The 22,284-nt window shown below is 40.1% G+C and overlaps 2 protein-coding genes across 10 annotated transcripts in view; one reads left to right on the top strand and one right to left on the bottom strand.

The window, feature by feature from the left end:
• Window positions 1–13,800, bottom strand: part of brms1la (BRMS1 like transcriptional repressor a) — a 28,643-nt gene extending 14,843 nt beyond the window's left edge. The window contains exons 1-7 of the mRNA XM_048537683.2: window positions 13,469–13,800; window positions 11,862–11,952; window positions 4,770–4,897; window positions 4,418–4,497; window positions 1,707–1,803; window positions 1,341–1,430; window positions 789–853 (exon numbers count right to left, since the gene is read on the bottom strand). Coding sequence (XP_048393640.1) covers window positions 789–853; window positions 1,341–1,430; window positions 1,707–1,803; window positions 4,418–4,497; window positions 4,770–4,897; window positions 11,862–11,952; window positions 13,469–13,604 — 687 coding nt within the window. The 5' untranslated portion in view covers window positions 13,605–13,800. The remainder of the gene's footprint in view (window positions 1–788; window positions 854–1,340; window positions 1,431–1,706; window positions 1,804–4,417; window positions 4,498–4,769; window positions 4,898–11,861; window positions 11,953–13,468) is intronic.
• ralgapa1 (Ral GTPase activating protein catalytic subunit alpha 1) overlaps window positions 13,528–22,284 on the top strand; it is a 324,614-nt gene continuing 315,857 nt past the window's right edge. For 2 of the 9 annotated variants that reach the window (XM_048537672.2, XM_048537669.2), the window contains exon 1: window positions 13,535–14,532. In XM_048537672.2, the coding sequence (XP_048393629.1) occupies window positions 14,427–14,532 (106 nt within the window). In that variant the 5' untranslated portion in view covers window positions 13,535–14,426. Of the gene's footprint in view, window positions 14,533–22,284 lie in introns of all 9 variants that reach the window. The other 7 variants (XM_048537673.2, XM_048537676.2, XM_048537681.2 and 4 more) reach the window with 6 other exon arrangements.

The following is a 22,284-nucleotide window of genomic DNA, read 5'->3' as shown; positions in this document are numbered from 1 at the left end:
CAAAAGTACACAAAAAAGTTAAACAAAATCTAATTTAAAACTTAAATCAAAAATACTTCATTTTTGGGAGTTAAATGTTTCAGTTATGATGGCATAATGAAGGTGAAATCAGTAGGCTGAAATTTTAATTATAACACATTTAAGTAATTAATTTAAAAATTGTTAATGTTTGTTACGATGATTGTTACGATAATGTAACAGGTCATTTGAAACCTTCTCCCATAATTCTACTGACAAGATATAAATCACACACTACAGTTGCTCTATACATGATAAAGAAAATTTCAAATATTATTCCAAGAAACTAGCTCAAATTAGTTTGAAAACATATCCATAAAATGTTCAGCCATCCTGCACACTAATAACTACTTCGAAACATGCAGTTGTGTGAAGTACTAGCTTAACTTTCTATGGGAAAAAAACCATAAATTTCAATGAGCGTCAGATGTGTTTTGAACACTTTCGTGCTATATATTTAAACATGGTATTTCAACTTAGACTTTGAACACTCTCATGTAGCTCACTATATTTGAAATTCAATAGTTCCAAAATCTTTCTGCACAAAACACTGCCAACTACAATCTGTTACAATGACATTAACATGGTTTTGGTTGAGAAAAGCTATAAATAAAAGAGGAAAAAAAGTGATAGGTTTCTCAAAGAAACAGTTTAAGAAGAAATGCAGAGTTGTGCTGTTTACGTGCAATAATAATCAGACATACAGGCTGGTACTTTCAAATTACAAAATAGATCTATAAATCAGGGACACATGGTATGAATAAACATACTTTTCTAATGGTTGTCCAGTCTTCCAGTATATCAAGGTCTTGTAACATGTAAACTACATAAGGACGTTTGCTGGTTAAGGAAATTCCCAGATTCTGAAAATTAAACTTCTGTACAATCTGAAAATATGATATACTTGCTGAAAACAAAGCCACGGGATGTTTAAAATAAGGCTCGTTTTATCTAATCATTTTCAAGTTAACATTATGCAGAAAGATCATTTTTTAAAAACATTAACAAACTATGAGTATCTTTTTTCTATACCAGAAAAAAGTCTTAAATTATACATTAAAATACTAACTACTTCTGGTATTAATTTCAATAAAACCTCTGCAATATTATTAGATTTCCCAGTAGGGATAAAAGCCAATTGGAGATTTTTACTAGCTGACTTTACAACAAAACAAGTGCTTGAGCAAAGTTCTCAGGAAGGGTCACCAGACCCAAAACATTAATTCTGTTTTCTCCTCCACAGATGCTGCCACACCTGCTGAGTTTTTCCAGCAACTTTGCTTTTGTGCTTGAGCAATGATGTAGTTCAAAAAAAAGGATATCAGAGACAACCACTGGCTTTTTCTTTTTGTCTGGACTAAATGGATCTTTCCTCTTATTTTTTCTGGATTGTAATTCATCATTCCAGAGCTCTGAAAGATATAGATTATAATGTATTAATCTAGGTATTTAGGCAGCATCTTTAAGCATGAAAATGTTTAGTCATTTTTATACCAATTGCTAGTAGTTTCAGTCATTTTATACACATTTATTGGTTGACAAGAAGCAAACACACATTATTGCAATCAGTTACAGACTTCTGGTTTCTTTTGCTTATTTTAAAGAATTTTAAACTATTTTTAATTGTTATGCAGTGCTAATCTGCAAAACATTATATATTCCTCATGCGAACTGAATAGCTTGCATACCTGAAGTAATGTCAATGCTGTGCCGGTCTTCTTCAAGGCGCCGAATTCTCTCCTCCAGTTCACTTTGTACAGTATCATACAGAAGGAGCTTTTCACTCTAGTAAGCAGCAGAATAAAGGTTAACTATTTGAAGTTACTCTATATACATAACCCGTTTTTAAAAATGTTGTTAATCTTGGGAAGTTATCACCACTAGCTAGGCTGGCAGTTACTGCTGATCTACAGCTGTCATCGAGATGGTGATAGTCCTTCTACTAGAACTACGGCATTGGGTGTTATGGCAATGTTTCATGATGTTGCTAGTTGCAGACAATAATAAAGATAGAGTAATAAGTGTCCAAGATGGCATCTGGCCTGGTGGTCATGGCATTCTCACGCCATTTGCTTCCCTCGCCTTCTAAATGGTGGAAATCAAAAGCTAAACAAATGCTCCCAAAGTAGTCTTGGTATGACAGTGCAATGCATCTTTTAGGTGGTACACAATGCAACCATGGTATCATAATAGTGGAGGAGGTTGGACCTAAGCCAATGGATGTTTTGCCCATTAAATGGACTACTTTGTTTTAGACAGTATAAAGTCATTTGAGTGACTTTGGAGTTGCAAGCATATAAGCAAGTGAAAAGCACTGAATCACATTCCTGAAGTGCATTTTAGATGGTAGCCAGGTTTTATGCAGTCACACTAATTATCCCTCTGGTCTGTTCTAATAACCACAGCATTTTTGGGGCTGCAGCTTACTTTCTGGGAAATGCTCCTCCTTTGGAGATTAATGGGAGGGTACTCTGTGATGGCAATGGCATTGACTATCAAGGGAAGGTGGTTAAGCTCTCCAAATGCTGCGATTTTCTGACACTGGTGTAGCCTGAATGATACTTGTCACTTACATCCCAATCTAGGAGGCTGTCCAGGTCTTCCTGCCTGGGGTTTAGACTGCTTCATTAACTGAGCTAAACACTGTTCAATTAGGAAAAAGCTTCATTTCTGATGCTACGAACATAGGAAGATCTTTGATGAAGCAGTTGATTATAATCGGGCACTCAAACAGTTAGAATTGCAGTATTCTAAACCAAGATGATTGCACACCAACAATCATAACCATTCAGATATGACTCCAGAGTTTTTCCATTAAATCCTACTTATTTCAGGCTTATTAGGCTCTTGCGTTCAGTTAAATGTTGCCTTGACGTAAAGAGCAATTACTGTCATCCCACCTCAAAAATCTGTTAATGTGTGTTAGGAGTAAAGCTGTACATGAGATCTGCTGCCAGGTTTTTCCCAGAACCAAAAATAAGGATGAGTGAGGAAGTACCCCTTGATAACACCGTTGCCTACTTCTTCCATCACTTTGCAAAGGGAGTAGGCTCAATGGTGCCTTGCTTTTTGTGGACATATCGTACTATCACAATTTTTCACATTAATCAGAAAAACATCATTTTTGTAGTTCTGCTAAAAAAGTTTAGCTGAGGATTAAGAGTTAGTCCTGGAGACAGGTTTTGCACAATAGTATAGATACTGTACAGCTTGTAGCTTTTACGGTATGCAGTGCACTTAGTCATTTCTTGATGTCACGTAGGGCGAAGGAAATTAGCTGAAGAATGGCACCTGCATGAGGAGACTGAGGGATTATCTGATTAATAATACTGACTGAGAATGGTAACAAACATTTCAACCTTATCTTTTGCACCATCATACTGAACTCCAGCATCACAAGGACACATCTTTTCCAGTTCACTACTGAACTATCCACAATGATTGGATATTGAATGTGGCGATCTGCAGAGTTTTGACCTGATCATGACATGTGATGGCCAGGTTCTGACCATATCATGTCGCTTCCATGACACTGCGTATGTCTAGTCCAGTGTGTAGCTTCATCAAGTCAGCATTCCATGTCTGGTGCCGATCCCAACATGTGCTTCTACAATCAGTGAACCCATGGAAGACAGAGAATATGCCAAGTTACAGAAGTTGCAAGTTGTGGGTAGTATGTAATGCACCTGCTGCTGCTGGACTGCAGAATATCTCAGATTCCTAGTTCTGAGCTGCTAGATGTTTCTTTATCTATCCTATTCAGCACAGTGGTAGGTACACATAACACCGAGGGAAGTCCTTACTTCCAAATGGGGGAAGTTCCAAACGAATGAAACATAAGAGGGTAGTGCACCCAGGCTTCAAATTAGGACATAAAGAAGGCACTCTCAGCACAGATCAATCACAAAACTCCTCAAAAATATCTATGGGAAGTGCTATCGCATACATTAATTCATAAAAATTAACAATCCCATTTATAGGACCATAGCCATCAGCTATTGCTCAGATTCCCGCTACACTGGCAGGACACATTCACACATATTGTGAAAACAGCTTAACACTGTCAAGGAAAAATGCTCAGCATTGAGACTGAATCCAATCCAGATCTAATATGGATAATAGCAGCAGTTGATTACCAATGCTCTCCATCAAATGAAGCAGTAATCCTCCATGTTAAGCACCACTTGGAGGAAGATAGCATAGACACAGCATATACCTTGGATATTCAATGTCAATTTTTTCAAAAGGGGTTACTAGTATGGCCACTTAATTGGAGGAGATTTTTGCAGGTGGTAAGAGAACCAATGTGAGGGAATATCCTACTGACCACGATCCTTACTGAACTACGTGTTATAGCTACAGCAATAGGAGCAACCATTGTAAAGTTAACACTTCTCACCTCCCAGTGTTGGAATGCTGCCTGGACTTCACACTCATATTGATTCTTGACCGTCTTCAAACAGAGTTCTCTATAAATACCTGTAACCAGAAAAGCACCCATTTAAATGGAGAGTTAATGATTTGATTTTTATCCATATGTTGTCACGACTAAAGCAATGCTTGTATTCAGATCCCCAATGGATCAAGTGGATCTGCCTTCTCGTAATTAATTTGACAGCTACATTGTTGCTGTTAAATGTTACATCAAGTTAGGTTTAGAAAACAATGATAACATAGACCTCTTTAGACTTGTAAGGATTGCACATGAAAGTATGCATTTAAAAAAGGAAATTTTAAAATTTAATTTTTACCTGCAACCTTTGTTCGAATTTGCATATTCTCTTGTAGAGCTGCTAACGGTTCCAAATATTCAGGAGCCTTTCCTGCTATAACTTCCTCAAGTTTTGCTTCCACTTGACTTAATCTTTCCCTATATAACCTGAAAAAAAAAGGCTATTTGGTAAAGTGATTCACCTAGAAATGATTTCAGACAAATCAAATATAATCCAAGACTGGCAGACACATCTAATTTACATAGATTGTAATTAAATGAGTGTTGTCAATGGTAGTTGTACTTTTTGTTATACTTCATATGTGGATAAGATTTACATTTGCAGCCAGATGTTTTATTCATGATTCACAACTTGGAATTTCTGTACTATGTGCCTTTTACTTTGCTTCAGATAAAGAACATTGAACATAAAAAAAACACAATGAGTGCATTATTACTGATTATTTTTCTAAATTATCCAAAGACACAATTTGCTAGGAAAACCGAAAGGCTCCATAATCAGCAATTATGGTAATATATGCAGTAACCACACCTTGCTGTCATTATTTATCATATGACGACTCTACGTGTTAAGATGGCAACAGATGGAAAGTTATCACAAGTAATTAAACACCTCAACAAAAGGAACAAACAAATGTAGGAATTGAAATACCTAATTCAAATATTACTTCAGTAACCAAGTAAAAATAAAATACACAGATGCTGGAAACCCAAAATAAAAACAGAAATACTGGAGAAGCTCAGCACGCCTGGTAGAATCTGCAAAGACAGAAACAGAATTAATGTTTCAAATCTGATAAGGACTCTTCTTCAGAACTGTTTTAAAGTTTTCCCAGTTTTCAGCTTTTCTTCAGTAATAATTTTTTTTTATTAATTTCCCAATCTAACTCATTGATAGGGCCTGGAGAACTTATTATATAGATCTGATATTCTTCTTGCTCTAAGCAATTAGATAAATTCCACCAGCTGGCATAATCAGAAAATAGATAGACTTACAGCATTTTGGTTCTGATGGAGGGTAATTGACTCATTAACTTCATTTTTGTCTCTACAATGCTGCCAGTCCCAATGATTTTCTCCAGCATTTTGTTTTGTTTCAGATCTCCATATTTACAGTTGTGTTACATGTAGAATTTTGTTGGAAACCTGTGAAATTTTCACTCATTTAAATGTCAGAAGTATCTCAATATACATTTCCATATCTAACTCAATGAGGATGAAGTAAATGAGATGGGTCCACCGGGACAGCACATACTTCAATCAAAATAAATCCTACTTTTCATATATAAAGAAGGCTCATTAAACTGCATTTTCCTATTACACTATCACTACCTTCCTCCCAAATAACATTTCGCAATACCATAAATGACTCTAATCTCCGGGATTCAACTGCCTTCTCTCACAATTTGTTACAATTTTCTTGCTGTAGGTACTCTCATGTAGGGGTAGATTTCTACCAGTAGCAATAGTTTTATGGTATTTCTTCCATGCTGCAAGTTGAATGTTTAACATTCTACATTAGAATCTGAGCAGCCAGCTCCAGAAAGCTGTTTAGGTGCAAGACAGTGGCGTACCCACATTCATCTATCACCATCCCACCTACCTTTCCCAGCCCCATCCCTTCTCTATTTATTTGCCAGCTCCCTTCACCCTCCCCTATTTCTGAAGGAGGGTCCCGACCTGAAACGTTAACTTTACTGCCCCTTTGATGCTGCCTGGCCTGCTGTGTTCCTCCAGCTCCACACGGCATTGTCTCCGATTCCAGCAGCTGCAGTTCTTGCTATCTCTGAGCTGTGTAATCATATTTTCATTTGACTCAAAAATACATCCCCATGGAAAAGATCACAGAGATCATGAAGGATGGGAAACTGCCAGACTACAGGGTTAAGAAATATTCTCTAACTTTATCTTAAAACATGATTTTCACAGCTTTAAGCCATGCTTCACTATTGTGTTCATCAAGTCCTGCATCAAGTGTCACTTAAACTGTTTAAATAAGTTGTTAAAATTGCAAAATTTTATCAAATGACTGAAGTGCTACGTGTTTTCCTGTAAGTTGGATATGCTCTACATCTTGAGAATACGACTTTTTCAAGGGGGCTGTGTAATCTTCCAAGTATTGTACAAGAATTTAATCCAAGTTGCACCACAAAAAAAAACCCAAATTCTGCACTTTTGGTGAGACTATTTCATAGCAAATGTTTCTGTTTCTAAGACAAAGCTGGAGTTTTAAGGTACCTGGATGCTTCTACTTTTACAGTCTGAAAAATGTACAAAGAACTCAAAGTAAGACTAGAGACTCACTTAGAAATAGTCAGTTAGTGATGAGGATCTGTCTTGAATTTCATGTAGGAGCTTGAAAAACATGAAATCCTTCACACAAACTGCAAAAGCACGTGAGGAAGCAAGAGAGGAAGCCAAGAAAAACTTTGGAAGGATAACTGTCAAATTTCCAAAGTGGTGGTTCTCTAATGTTTGAGGATTTGCAGATTTAAAAGCAACGATAACAGTGGCAGAATGTAAATATAAGAAAGTATTAAAAACTTGCCATACATTAAAAGAAAATCTGCAAGAACCAAAGAAAGATTTTTGTGCAAAAATACCGGTATTTGACTGGAGACCAATACAGGTGAGCAAGCACAAGGGTGAAAAGTGAATGGGACTGGACATAGAAATGAGGCTTTGAATAACCACATCCTACTCAAGGAAGATTGTAAGGGCCGTATAATCTGACCTTTAAGGGGGGAAGATAGTGAATTAGTTGTATATAGATTTTATTGAGAAGTTACCTACTTGTGTATAAATATTACATACAGCATAAATTATTCCATGGAAGCGATACAGAAAACTTTGTGGACTGCAGGTATAACTGAAGTTTATACAATAAAAGAGATGGCTTTCTGTCTATTTGTTGAACATATCCATGACTCCAGAAAGAAAAAAAATTATTTGCGCACAATTTCAAAATAAAAGCCTCCATTACATTCCTCAAAACATCACAGTTTGTTGAATGACATTGCCAAGAAATGAAGCAGTTTTTTTTTAAAGCATGCTGCTTCAGTTTGATCAAGAATCTGTCCGCTGAAAAGTCCAACTCAACATTCTGTGCCATGAGACAGTAAGTGGCTTTATTCCTCATTAGTATTATATTTGTTGACTGCTTTACCTTCTACCAATGGCATCAGGCCCTTTGGCCCAACTAGTCCACATTGATACAAAGAGCATCCCACCTAGACCTATCCCCTTAGTCTACACATTCCTGAAAACTACGGGCAATTTAGCATGGCCAATCCACCTAACCTGCACATCTTTGGACTGTGGGAGGAAACCGGAGCACCCGGCGGAAACCCACACAGACATTGGGAGAATATGCAAACTCCACACTGACAGTCGCCTGAGGGTGGAATTGAACCCAGGTCCCTGCTGCTGTGAGGTAGCAGTGCTAACCACAGTGCCACTGTGCATGTTATAATTTTAAAAATTCCTACTTTAGAAATGAAACCAGTCTGACTCCAAACCAAAACACAAAGATTCTAAACAAGGGTCTCACACCTAACATGCATTTTCTGGCCCAAAATGTCAACTCTTCTTTACACTGATAAAACCTTTAGTTCTGTCAGGACAGTGACTGGAAAGGAATTTGGGGATTTACGTGAACAAATTAATCAGTTAGAACCTCCTAACTGATTAAAGATTTAACAGCACCTTAGGTTTGTTTAGTACATCCTTATCAGTGGTGTAACGTTTTGATCTTTTACTTAATATATTCTGTATGTAATGTAACCTTTCGCACTAACACTTGGAGGAGGCAGGCTCCAAAAGCTTGTGTTTTCAAATAAACCTGTTGGACTGTAACCTGGTGTCATGTGATTTCTGACTTTGCCTCTGGATAACCAGGGGACTTCAAAATTTGGCAGAACCATCCCTTTACTTTGTAAGGACATATCCACACCATGTCCAGAGAATCTCACTTCTGAATGCCTCCCACTAACTTGTCTTCAAGTAGCTATAAATCAGTCTACTTTAGCAGATCATCTCTTAGTTTTGTAGAGTTTATCTTCCTCTAATTTAGAACTTTTATGCTTGCTCCCTTCATGATGCCTTCCCATAATGATGCTCAAAGTAACTGTGTTATGATCATTATCTCCACAATAATCATCCACTGCTACTTCACCTGTCTACCTTTATTCGAGGCAGAGGCAAAGTTGAGAATTGATATAAAAAGGTAGAAATAGGTTGTCTCTGTGATACAATGAGCATAAAGACAGAACTACAAACTGACACCAAAGTAAAGAACAATCAGGTTTAGTCACAGGCAGTTGCCAAGGGGAAGATTGCAGTCAGTAGCTAGACAAAGAATTGGAACAGATGTGGTCATGTTATCCATCACAAGAGTACAAAGGATAGATCTCAGTTTTCTCAGATAGATACAGTAATTGTGTGCTTAACCTTAAGTGCATGCCTGAAAGTGCAATTTTAATGTAAAGGTAATCATCTTTTCCCATCGCAAGAAAATTAAATCACAATAGCAAGATTTTATAGGGCCTTTCCAAAAAAGGAAACATTGTGCCCTGTAAATTTAAATGCTATATACACCAAGCTGCAATCTCTCTAAAGGAAATAATTTTGAAGTACAGGTAGTTCTGCTATAATGTGTGTTTCATTAAGGCAAATAAGCTGTAATGTGATTGCTAAATAGTGGACACTGTTTGAATAATGCGAACAGTTGCAGCAATTTTCTATAGCTATTTCCCTGTAGCCCGATTTTCAATAGCTTAAGGTCACTGAACACTGCAACTATCGTGTTATAGGAGAACTACCTGTAAACTTTAAAATATAGACATTTATTAATTCTTTCGACTTCCCTCACACTCAGTACTGCTTCATCATCTACTCATCTTCATCTACTACTCATCATTTACTGCTTCCATCCCTTATCTTCACAACAACTTCTATGTGCAGAGATAGTAGGAACTGCAGATGCTGGATAATCAGTAATAACAAGGTACAGAGCTGGATGAACACAGCAGGCCAAGTAGCATCAGAGGATCAGGAAAGCTTGCTGTGTTCATCCAGCTCTATACCTTGTTATCTCAACTTCTAGTGCATACTGCTTCATCCTTCCTTCAGAAGGAGTGTGAGTAGGAGGGTGCTGGTTATTGAATTGCAGGAAAACTCGTGGGTGGCAATAGTGGCTACCACTGCTACCTCACAGTCCCAGGACTGAGCTCAAATCACAGAAATGGGTGACTACGGAGTTTGCATGTCCTCCCTGAGTTAACATGGGTTTCTGCCAGGTGCTCGAGTTTCCTCCCACAGTCCAAAGATGTGCAGGTTAGGTGATTAGGCATGCTAAATTTCCCCACAGCACCCAAAGATGTGCAGGCTAGATGGATTAGCCACGGTAAATGCAGGGTAATGGGGATAGAGCGGGTGTCTGAGCGGGGTGCTTGTTGGAGGGTCAGTGTAGACTTGATGGACCGAATGGCCTCTTCCTGCACTGTAGAAATTCTATGAAAAACAAGTTTACGTCCACGTGTGGATACTGCTATTATCAATAGGCTTCACACACGCAAAAACTGTGCAGCTTTAAGAACGTTGCTGTTGCTTAGAATGTGAGGAGATGCTTCTCCACACACTAAACGGAGCTAATTGGGTCACACAATGCTACATTGGCCTGAGCGTGAAATGTAAAGAAGTACCAGCATTAAATAGCAGTCTGGCATCATTACATCAGGAATGTTACAGCAAAATAGAACTGAATGATGCAACTCAAAATGCTGTCTGAAGTCCCGGGCTTGGCATCATGGAGCATACTAAATACATCCACTACAATTCATTAATCATAACTTCTGAATGTTTAAATTGTAGAAAAATGTCATAAAATGACTATTACCTGACTATTTCTGTGGAGCAGTTAAGAAGGTTTAAAACAAGGTAACAAAGTTGTGAAGATGTGTATTCAGATACTTCCATGCTACAATAGTTAAGCATGTTTTTTTGGCAATATGACAGCTGACTTTCAATTGTGGCAATGAAGCAGACTTTAACTAAGCATGTGGCAAGTTACTTACTTACTACTTTTGCTGTCAAATTTTGATATGAAACATCTACAAAACATTTAAACTAGCAACCCACATTAAATGCAATCATTTAATGTTGTTCAGGTTAGTAAGGCCTGAAGCATTGACTCAGTCTCCAAGATATTCCCATAACTTAGTGGGTGTTTTCAACATTTTCTGATTTTGTTTCAGACTTCCAACATGCACATGCAGTATCCTGCTTTTCACACTCATTATATGAGACTGACATGGGGTTTCTAATAGTTCAGATTTCACACCATTCAATATCAACTAAAGTCATATAGTATTCCACAGAGGATACAAATTTTGTTCACATATGAATCCTTTATAAAAAGGTACCATTCCTATGGAATGTTATTTATTTAATAGAATAATGGTGAAACAAGTCGGGGGGGGGGGGACGCAAAGGTGGTTGCGATTTTCATGGCTTTTTCTTTAGGAACATAGGATTGAAAAGATTTGCAATGATGTTGCTGTGGTTAGTGGGTTTGAGCTAAAGAGAGAGGCTGAATAGGTTGAGGCTATTTTCCCTGGAGCTTCAGACGTTGATGGGGTTGACCTTATAAAATCAGGAGGGGCACAGACAGGGTGAATAGCTAAAGTCACTTTTCCAGGGTAGGGGAGGCCAAAACTAGAGAATATAGATTTAAGGTACGAGAGGAAAGATTTAAAAGAGAGCTAAGAGACAACTATTTACACACAGAGGATGGTGTGTACACGGAATGAACTGCCACAGAAAGTGCTGGAGGCTGGTACAACATTTAAAAGTCATCTGGATGGGTATATGAATACAAAGGGTTTGGAGGCATATGGGCCAATTGCTGGCAAATGGGACTGGATGAGTTTGGGATTTCCAGTCAGCATGGATGAGTTGGACTGAAGATCTGTTTCCAAGCTGTACTCTGTCTACAAACAGAAGGTCCATAGAATCTAAATGTTCAACAGTACAGTATGAAATCAAAATCGCACTAAAGTTTGTAATGTTGTAAACTAAGTTGCAGCAAAGAGAAAATTATAGTCAGACTTACTGTTCTTTTAAATCTGTAAACTGTTTCTCCAAATTGGACATCTCATCTAGACACTCTGTTCGCCTCCTTTCACAGTCTTCATCGTCCATTTCTGAAAACCATTATCATTTTCTCAGTAACAGTAAAAGAGGAAAATTAGCTGGTCTGGAGGTTAAATATTAGCTTTTTCTCCTGGGATGCCTATTTCTGTGATAACTTTAAGGCAAAATACATGAGGATAGTGCAATTCCAACACTTGGTGGCGATTAATAATAATGGCAATATTGATAACTGCACTCCAAAATAAAAATTTTATAAGCGAGTGGTCTGCACTCAGTTTTGGAAAGGTTTAGGTGAACTTTGAGAGCCAAGGTGGACAGTTTTTAAATTCCATTACAGATATATCTCAAAAAAATGCAAAAATTGACAGTTAAAAATTTAACAAACTCGAAGTACATATTGCCCAAATGTACATCACTTTAAAGCTCCACATTAAGCAATGTCTTCACGTTAGAATTTTCTCATTGTTTCCAAATTCCTCCATGATTTGGCCCCCTCCCGTCTCTAAACTCCTATAACCGTACAACCTTCAAAAATAGCTACACTTCTCGAATTCTGGTGAATTGTGCAAATCCCAAATTCCAACAGTTGCACCATTAAATGTTGTGCCTTCAACTGTCTAGGCCCCAAACTCTGGAATTCCCTCAGTACACTTTCTAGCCTCCTAAATCTCTTTAAAGATTGCTCAAAAGGAGGAAAGTGACATTAGGAGGCATAAAAGCAGAGAATCTACCTCCATCACAAGGCTTTGGTCATATAATTCAATATCTCCTTTTGCGATTCAGTATCATACTTTTTGTACTGACGCTACTGTGAAATGCCTTAGGAATTTAATAATATTAAACATGCTTATTAACATGATGAAATTAAAGATGCTAAGTAGCTAAGTTTGATAATAGGAGTGTACACTTGCTTTGTGAAACACAACCATCAATTTATTGTTTAGTTCACGGACAGAATGTAGAAACAATATTAAATTTGAAAACAGATTAGTCAAAATTGAATAAATGCACATTAAGTTGGCATTGTCATTTAGCAGTTTTGCTTTAGTGCAGTCATAAACCTAAGTATTGAGACACGACCAAAGACTCAAAACACTCCCTGAAATCTAAAAATACATGTCGCGTGAACTGGGGACTTAAAAGAGGGAGGGTGTCACACATGCAACTCCGGGGTGGGCAGGAGCAGGCTCACACAGGTAGGGGGAATAGCTATGGGTGGGGCGGGGTCGTGGCGGATGGCAGGTAAAGGCAGAAGCAGGTGGGGCGCAGCAACACAAGGAGGCGGCAAAACAACGGGCGGGGGGGCATGACTTAGGCAGGAACGGAGTGTCGTAGAAGCCGGAGGGTGGGTCGCGCAGGTAAGGGACGAGACACGAAAGGGGCGAGGAAGTTATGGAAGGGGAACATGGGTGAGGGTAAAATTATGTGTTTTCCAAATAAACGTGACTCAATATTTAAGCAGTAACCTGAAATCGGCCAACCGCAACAAACGGGCTGCAATGCGTATGAACAGGTTGCTTGAGGCCTGCCAGGTCGAAATGGTGAGGAATTCCGGCCTTTACCCACCTGAGCTGTCCCCATCTTCGGAGACCGAGGAACTCTCTGTGTCCTCATCATCTGAGCTGCTGCCCTCATTCTCTGGGAAGTCAACATCCATGTCTTCGTGACTGTTCTCTTTCTTATCCCTAGAATGGACCGGCATATTGACCCTTTCTTTAAAAAAAAGTCAAATCTCAAACCCGACGTCTACATTAATTAAACCGAACGTTTACTTCACCCCAACATCACATTTTCAACCCAGGTGGGGAGTACGGGAAGGAGACAAGCAGTTGCCTGAGCTAACTGACAGCTTCATTGGCCATTCGCAAGACCGGAGTGGAAATGCTTTGTGTCGTAACCAGCAGTGACACCAATCGGCGAGGCAGAGGGCTGGGCCTAAGGGGGATCGAATGGAAGCGCGCAAAACAACCTCTGCCGGTAGCTGGGTCTTTCCGTGTACCCTGGGAGTTGTAGTATAAGAACTCTTAATGGGTTGCGTACTTCTCCACAAGTAAAACCACAATTCCCGGCAGCCTCTGCAGCGTACATTCCTACGGTGGCAGCGGGAAAACAGACATGACTAAACATCGTCGGAGCAGTCAAGAGAAAAGTGTTTGGACGACGGAACGTTTTCAGAATAATTAGTTCGTACTTGGGCGGTAGCGATTTGATATGAAATTTACTTTGATTGCAAGGCCGCAGCGTGAGACCTGGCGTGAATTATTTGTCATTTCAGTGTTTTGAAAGTACTCTGGTTTTGATTGAGCGTGCCGATTGTTTGTCCTGCTGAGAGCCGCCATGTTTTCGACTGACGGTTGATCACTGGGCTGTGTTCACCCAGCTGCTGCGTTCATGGGGTCGGCATCTTGGACAAGTTTGATTGTTTTTAGGCCGCGACCTTTTTATTTATTTCTCAACATCTTAAAAAAATAAGCGTTGGGAAGGTGGGAGGGAGGGGTGTCTGCTGCTTAATCCAAGGAGCGGAATGTTTTCTAAAAAGCCTCACGGAGATGTGAGAAAATCCACACAGAAAGTCCTGGATCCGAAGAAGGATGTTCTGACCAGATTGAAGCATCTGAGGGTTGTCATAGGTCAGTCTCACGCTGCAGCAACTCTAGAGATAATTTTTAGTCACCCTATAGGCAGCAGGCGAAGTTTTGGCAGCGTACACTTGTATAGGGGTTAATCTAGTTTTTGTTTACTGATTGTTAAGTCTGTTTCTAAGTAGAAAGGGTCAAAATTGTCTGAATTGCTCTGGCTGGTATGTGGTTATGTAAATTGCAGACCCATCTCAAATGTTTACTTCGGCTGAACCAAGTTTTCTTTCTTTTTTGATAGCTATTGATTTTTACATCACCCTACCAGGAAAAATTGTTCTTTTTTCTTCTTTTTGACAGTGTGTCGAGGGGCAGTGCGTTTGTCATTGTAGAGTTTGATTTTGGGTTTCTTGTGCCCAGGCAACTATGTCAATCGTATAAATGTCCTATTGTATTTCATAGGCATCTGGAAATAAATACGCCCTGCCCCATTACTGAAATTAAATTGTTGCTCGCTAAACGGATTATTAACTTCTGAACAGGAAACAATTGGCCTCGTCTATCTTCAAACACTCTGTCTAAGATTTGGGTGGTTTACCGAATGCAAAGTTAAAGGCTTAACCCGGAAAATGTAACGGAAATCTCCCCACCCCGCTCATCATAGATATTTGTTTCAAAGTACTTTTTATTTTTATTTTATGTTCTGTTAATCTGCTGTATTTTGATTTCAAAATAGATGAATATATTAAATAAGATGTTCACAAAATGGAACTCTAACTTCTAAAAATTTAGTAACTGAAAATACTTGGCATGAAGAAGCAGTATGTTCATGATTAGTTCAGAGACCCTACAAAGCCGAAAAAGGCCATTTAGCCCACTGAAACTGCACAGACCCTCCAAAGAGCATCCCACCTCACCCAACACTCACCAGCCTACAGATTCCTGGACACTGTAGGGAAACTTAGCATGGCCTATCCATCTAATGCATCTTTGGACTGTGGAAGGAAATCAGAACATCTAGCCGAAACACGCTCAGACATGAACAAGCAGACAGTTAAGAGTCGTGAAATTTTGCACCACGGAAACGGGCCCTTTGGTCCAACTTGCCCATGCCGATTGAATATCCTAAATTAATCTAGCATATTTGGCAGCATTTGGCCCATATCCGTCTAACTCCTTCCTATTCGTATACCCATTCAATGTTGCAATTGTACCTGTCTCCAGCACCTGCTCTGGCAGTTCATTCCATACACACACCACCCGCTGCATTAAAAAAGGTGCCCCTTAGGCCTCTCTTTAAATCTTTCACCTCTCACCTTAAATCTCTTGGACTCCCCTGCCCTGGGAAAAAACCTTGGCTGTTCACCCTATCTATCTCCCTCATGATTCTGAAAGTAATTTTTAACAACAATGCTGTCAAAGCAACCTTTTCCAGAAGGCATATGACTTGAGCTGAATAAGTCCGATCAGTTACCTGGGGAATTACGTGCTGAATGTTTACTAAGTTCGGTTTTGTGACTACAGAAACAGATGGTAGGAGCATGTTGAGTTCAGAAGGGATAAAGTTATACCAGGGGAAGGGCAGTTTTCAGTTTTGTCGAGGTTTCTAGGTTCCTGAGAGTTGTTTGAAATCTCCAAACCATCAGATTGGAAAGAAGGTTTAAGCTGTTTCAGCAGCCAAAGGAGAAGGGCTTGGAATATAAAAACAGCGATGCACTTCTGAGACTTTATAAAGCTCTAGTTAGGCCTTGTTTAGAATATTGTGTCCAATTTTTGGCCCCACACCTCAGGAAGGACGTACTGGCACTGAAGCATGTCCAGCAGAGATTCACACCAATGATCCTTGGAATGGTAGCCCTTCATCATGTGTTAGGCCTGAGGATCCTGGGATTGTATTCATTAGAGTTTAGAAGGTTGAAGGGAGATTTAATGGAAACTTACAAGATAATGTATGGCTTAGAAAGGGTGGACGCTGGGAAGTTGATTCCGTTAGGCGGGGAGACTAGGACCCATGGGCACAGCCTTAGAATTAGAGGGAGTCAATTTAGAATGGAAATGAGAAGACATTTCTTCAGCCAGAGTGTGGTGGGCCTGTGGAATTCATTGCCACGGAGCGCAATGGAGGCCGGGATGTTAAATGTGTTCAAGGCAGAGATTCACAAATTCTTGATCTCGCAAGGAACTAAGGGCTACAGGGCGAGTGTGGGTAAGTGGAGTTGAAATGTCCATCAGCCATGATTAAATGGCAGAGTGGACTCGATGGGCCAAATGGCCTTACTTCCACTCCTATGTCTTATGACCTTATGTTAAGTAAGAAATTGAAGACTGTAGATAGGAGTGATATTTTATTGATCACGTGTCTATGAAGGATTTTGCTGAGGAACAGGTTAAATCTTTCTTTTGCTGTCTATGCTTTTTTTTATTGTCATTACATACAGTTTTTTTTTGAGTAATAAACTTGTATTCTTTTGTAGAAAATACATTGGCACTCTTTGACTATCCTCGGTGACTAATCATTGTGGTAACTAAATTGCAAAAATAAAACTCGATTAACCAAGCCAGGTTTCTCACTGGGATCTGACTTTTCTAACGGTATTATCAGTTGGGTTCATAACAATGTTAAAAGCGAGATGTAAATTCAAATCAGGACCCAACCAGACTCTAGCAAAACAGGGTTAGACTTTTTGATGAACTTTCAAATATTTAAATTTTAATTCCAGCCCAGTGTTATCTCTTAAATATGGGCATTAAATTTTTAACTGGGCAACATATATAAAGTACTGGAGGACTGGAACTACGGCTAGAGTCATACAGCCTGAAAGCAGGTTCGTCTGCCAAACTCATCAATGCTGACTAGGTTTCCTAAACTGAACTAGTCCCATTTGCCTGCATTTGGTCCAAAGCCTCTAAAACATTTCTATTCATGTATTGTCCAAAAGTCTTTTAAATGTAATTGTACCTCTATCACTTGTTCCATATGTGCACTACACTGTGTGAAAAAATGCCCCTGAAGTCCCTTTTAAATCTTTCTGATCTCAACATATACCCATGCTGTCAAGTTTTCGTCTCTTCCCATGTTATGGAAAAAATGTTGGATATTCACCTTATTTATGCCCCTCATGATTTTATGAACCTCTGAATTGTCACTCTTCAGCCTTCAACACTCCAGGGATAAAAGCCCCAATCTATTCAATCACATGCCTTCTGGAAAAGGCTGCTTTGACAGCATTGTTGTTAAAAATTACTTTCAGAATCATGAGGGATATGGATAGGGTGAACAGCCATGGTCTTTTCCCCAGGGTAGAGGAGTCCAAAAGATTTAAAGTGAGAGGGGGAAGATTTAAAAAGAGATCTGAGGGGCACCTTGTTAACACAGAAGATGGTGTGTATGGAATGAACTGCCAGAGCAAGTGCTGGAGGCTGGTACAATTACAATATTCAGCCTCTCCTTTTAACTCAAATCTTCCAGTCTTGCAAGAACCTTATAAATCGTTTGTGAAAATCTAAAATAAAACCAAGAGCTATGAATGCTGGAGATCTGAAACAAACGCAGAAATTGCTAGAGAAGCTCAGTAAGTGTGGCAGCATCTGTGGAAAGAAAACAGTTAACATTTCGAGTCCAGTAACTCTTCAACAGAACAGGTTGTAAAAACTGAATTATATTCATTACATGATTTTTTTTATTATAACCATTGGAATAGATTGCTACATTTGCTTTGTAAGTGGCATCTGTAGCTCACTTTCATCTTCAAGTAAGGCAGTTGTGGGTTCAGGTTGAATTTGTATGTCTAGTATTAAGGATGTGCTACACCAGCTTTTGTTTAGTTCTTTGGAGAAGATATTAAACTCATGCCCTATCCATCTTCTAAGGTGGATATAAAAATCCCAAGATATTGCTTTTAAGAATCACAAGGAATTTCTCCCTTTCTGTGTTTATTCTTTAGCTAAATTCGGTAGAACAGATCATCTGGTAATTATCATTTTAGTGTTGGTGGCTCTGCAAAACCACTGCACTCACTACATTACAATATTCATTATGTTTTAAAAGTACTTCATTAGCTGGGAGATCCATAGGCTGTGACATGCTATACAAATGCAAGTTATTTTTCTTCATTGGTATTGACAATATTCATTATATTTTGAGGGTATCAATGGGAAGCTTAAATTTAGTTCAGTGAAAATGTCATTGTAACAAAATTACAGTTTGGTAAACAGAATCTTGCGGCACAAAAAATGAACACTTCAACCTGTTGTGCTAGTTCTCTGAAAGAGATATTCAATTTGATCCGTTTTGTTTATGGAACCTGTGATAGTTATGGGGTAACCTAGTGGTATTACTGCTAGACTATTAATCCAGAAACACAGCTGATGTTCTGGAAATCCGGGTTCGAATCCCACCGTGGGGGGTGGTGGAATTTGAATTCAATAATTTTTTTAAATTTAAGAAGCTATTGATCACCATGAAATCTGACTATTGGAAAAACCCATTTGGTTTACTAATGTCCATCAGGGAAGGAAATCTACCACTTTCACCTGGTCTGGCCTACATAAGACTCCAACCACAGTAATGTGGTTGACTCTCAATTGTCCTGTGAAACGGCCTAGCACGTTTCTCCATTGTACCAATTGCTAAATAGTCTCAAAGAAATTAAACTGGACGGATTATCCAACAGGACCTAGGCACTGGAAAAGACAATGGCAGAAACAGCCCTGTTGACCCTGCAAAGTCCTCCTCTCTAACATCTGGTGGTTACTGCCAAAATTGAGAGAGTTGTCTCTCAGACCAGTTAAGCAACAGCCTAACATAGTCACACTCGCAGAATCCTACAATGACCCGGACACCACTGGCAGGACAGATCCAGCAGAGGTGGTGGCACAGTGGTATACAGTTGGGAGGGTGTTGTTCTAGGAGTCCTCCACATTGACTCCGGACCCCATGAAGCCTCATGGCTTCAGGTTACACATGGGCAAGGAAACCTCATGTTGATTACCACAGACCGTCCTCCCTCAGCTGATGATCAGTACTCCTCAATGTTGAACAACACTTAGAGGAAGCGCTGAGGATGGCAAGGGCACACAATGTACTCTGGGTGGGTGATTTCACTGCCCACCACCTAGTGGTTTGGCAGTAATACTACTTATTGATCTGGCCATGCCCTAAAAAATGTTGCTGCTAGATTGGGTCTGTGGCAGGTGTTGAGGGGAAAAACATACATAACTTCATCCTTACTAATCTGCCAGCAACAGTTGCATCTGTCTGTGACAATATCGGTAAGGGTGAACATTGCACAGTCCTTGTGGAGATGAAGTCCCGCCTTCATGTTGAGAATAACTTCTGAGATAGTAGGAACTGCTGATGCTGGAGAATCTGAGATAACAAGGTGTAGAACTAGATAAACACAGCATCAGAGGAGCAGGAAAGCTGACGTTTCGGGCCTAGACCATTCTTTTCTGTTGTGTTGTGTGGCACTGTCACTGTGCTAAATGGGACTGACTTCGCACCCATCTAGCAACTCGAGACTGGGCATCCATGGGGTGCTGTGGGCCATCAACAGCAGCAGAACTGTTCTTCACAATTTGTAACCTCATGGCCCGGCATATCCACCACTCAACCATTACCATCAAGCCAGGGGATCAACCCTGGTTCAATGAAGAGTGCAGGAGGGCATGCCAGGAACAGCACCAGGCACACCTGAAAAAGAGGTATCAACCTGGTGAAGCTACCAAACAGGATTACGTGCATGCCAAACAGTGAAGGCAGCAAATGATAGACAGAGCTAAGGGATCCCACAACCAACAGATCAAATCTAAGTGCTACCAGTCCTGCCACACCTCCAGTCACGAATGTTGGTGGACAAATAAGCAACTCACTGGAGGAGGAGTCTCTACAAATATCCCCATCCACAATGATGGAAGAACCCTGCACATCAGTGCAAAAGACAAGGCTGAAGCATTTGCAGCAATCTTCAGCCAGAAGTGCCGAGTGGGTGATCCATCTCTGCCTCTTGCAGTGATCCCCAGCATTACAGACACCAATCTTCGGCCAATTCGATTCACTCCATGAGATATCAAGAAACAGTTGGAGACGCTGGATACTGCAAACGCTTGGGCCTCAACATTCTGGCAGTAGTAGTGAAGACTGGTGATCCAGAACTTGCCGCTCCCCTAGCCCAGCTGTTCCAGTACAGTTACAACACTGGTACCTACCCAACAATGTGGAAAATTGCCCAAGTATGTCCTGTAAACAAAAAGCAGGACAAATCCAATCTGGCCAGTTATCACCTCATCAGTAAAATGATGGAAAGTGTCAACAATAGTGCTATCTGGTAGCACCTACTCAGTGATGCCCAGTTTGGGCTCTGCCAGGGCCACTCGGCTCTTGATATCATTACAGCCTTGGTTCAAACATGGACAAAAGAGTTGAATTCCAGAGATGAGGTGAGAGTGACAGCCCTTGACATCAGGGCTGCATTTCACCAAGTGTGGCATGAAGGAGGCCTAGCATAACTGAAATCAATGGGTTTCAAAGCTGACTGGTTGATACCTCTTTTTCAAAACTCTCTGGTAGTTCAAGTCAAAGCTGACACGTAGCAAGATGGTTGTGGTTGTCAGAGGTCAATCATCTCAGCTCCAGGACGTCTCTGCAGGAGTTCCTCTAGTGTTCTAGGATGAACCATTTTCTGCTGCTTCATCAATGACCTCCTCCATCATAAGGTCAGAAGTGGGGATGATCACTGATGTTTGTGCAATGTTCAGCACCACTTATGACTCCTTTGATATTGAAGCAACCCATGTTCAAATGCAACAAGATTTGGACAACATCCAGGCTTGTGCTGACCAGTGGCAAGTGACGTTCGCGCCACATAAATGCCAATCTTTGACCATCACCAATAAGAGACCATCCAGCCACCATCCCTTGACAATCAGTTGTGTTACCATCACTGAATCCCCCCACTATCGACATCCTGGGGTTTATCATTGACAAGAAACTCAACTGGACTCACCACGTAAGCATAGCGGATACAAGACCAGGCCAGAAACTAGAAATACTGCTGCGAGTAACTCCCCTCCTGCCTCCTCAAAGCCTGTCCACCATCTGCAAGGCACAAGTCACAAGTGTGATGGAATACTGCTCAGTTGCCTGAATGAATGCAGCCCTAACAACACTCAAGAAGCTTGACACCATCTAGGACAAAGCAGCCCGCTTGATTGGCACTACAGCTACAAGCATTCACTCCCTCCACCACCAATGCTCAGTAGGAGGAGTGTGTACCGTATACAAGATGGACTGCTAGAATTCACCAAAGATCCTCAGACAGCATCTTCCAAACCCTTGTCCTTCCAGATGAATGTGGTCATGGGTATCAGACATTTGAGGGAACATCACCACCTCCAAGTTTCCCTCCAAGTCAGTCACCATCCTGACTTGGAAATACATTGCCGTTCCTTCACTGTCACTGGGTCAAAATCCTGGAATTCGTTCCCTGATGGCACTGTGGGTCAGCCCACGGCACGAAGACTGCAGCAGTTCAAGAAGGCAGCTCACCACTACCTTCTCAAGGGCAACGAGGAATGAGCAAGAATTGCTGGCCAGCCAGTGACACCCACATCCCACAAATGAATAAAAAGAGAATAAAACCTGATTCCACCATCCTTTTTCATAGATTGTTCTAAATTTTAACAGGTGGAGAGATTTTTTTTTTACCTCACCACCTCTTAACAGTTTTAAAACTGTGACTTCTCAATTGAATTTGGCAAAGAAAGTCAGTTATCCTATTAACTCCACTAAAACCCTTCCTAATTTTG

This window comes from Stegostoma tigrinum, chromosome 10, assembly GCF_030684315.1.
Source record: "Stegostoma tigrinum isolate sSteTig4 chromosome 10, sSteTig4.hap1, whole genome shotgun sequence".
NCBI lineage: Eukaryota > Metazoa > Chordata > Chondrichthyes > Orectolobiformes > Stegostomatidae > Stegostoma > Stegostoma tigrinum.
Note: the sequence above shows the minus strand (reverse complement) of the source record. Positions and strands in the feature narration are given on the sequence as shown.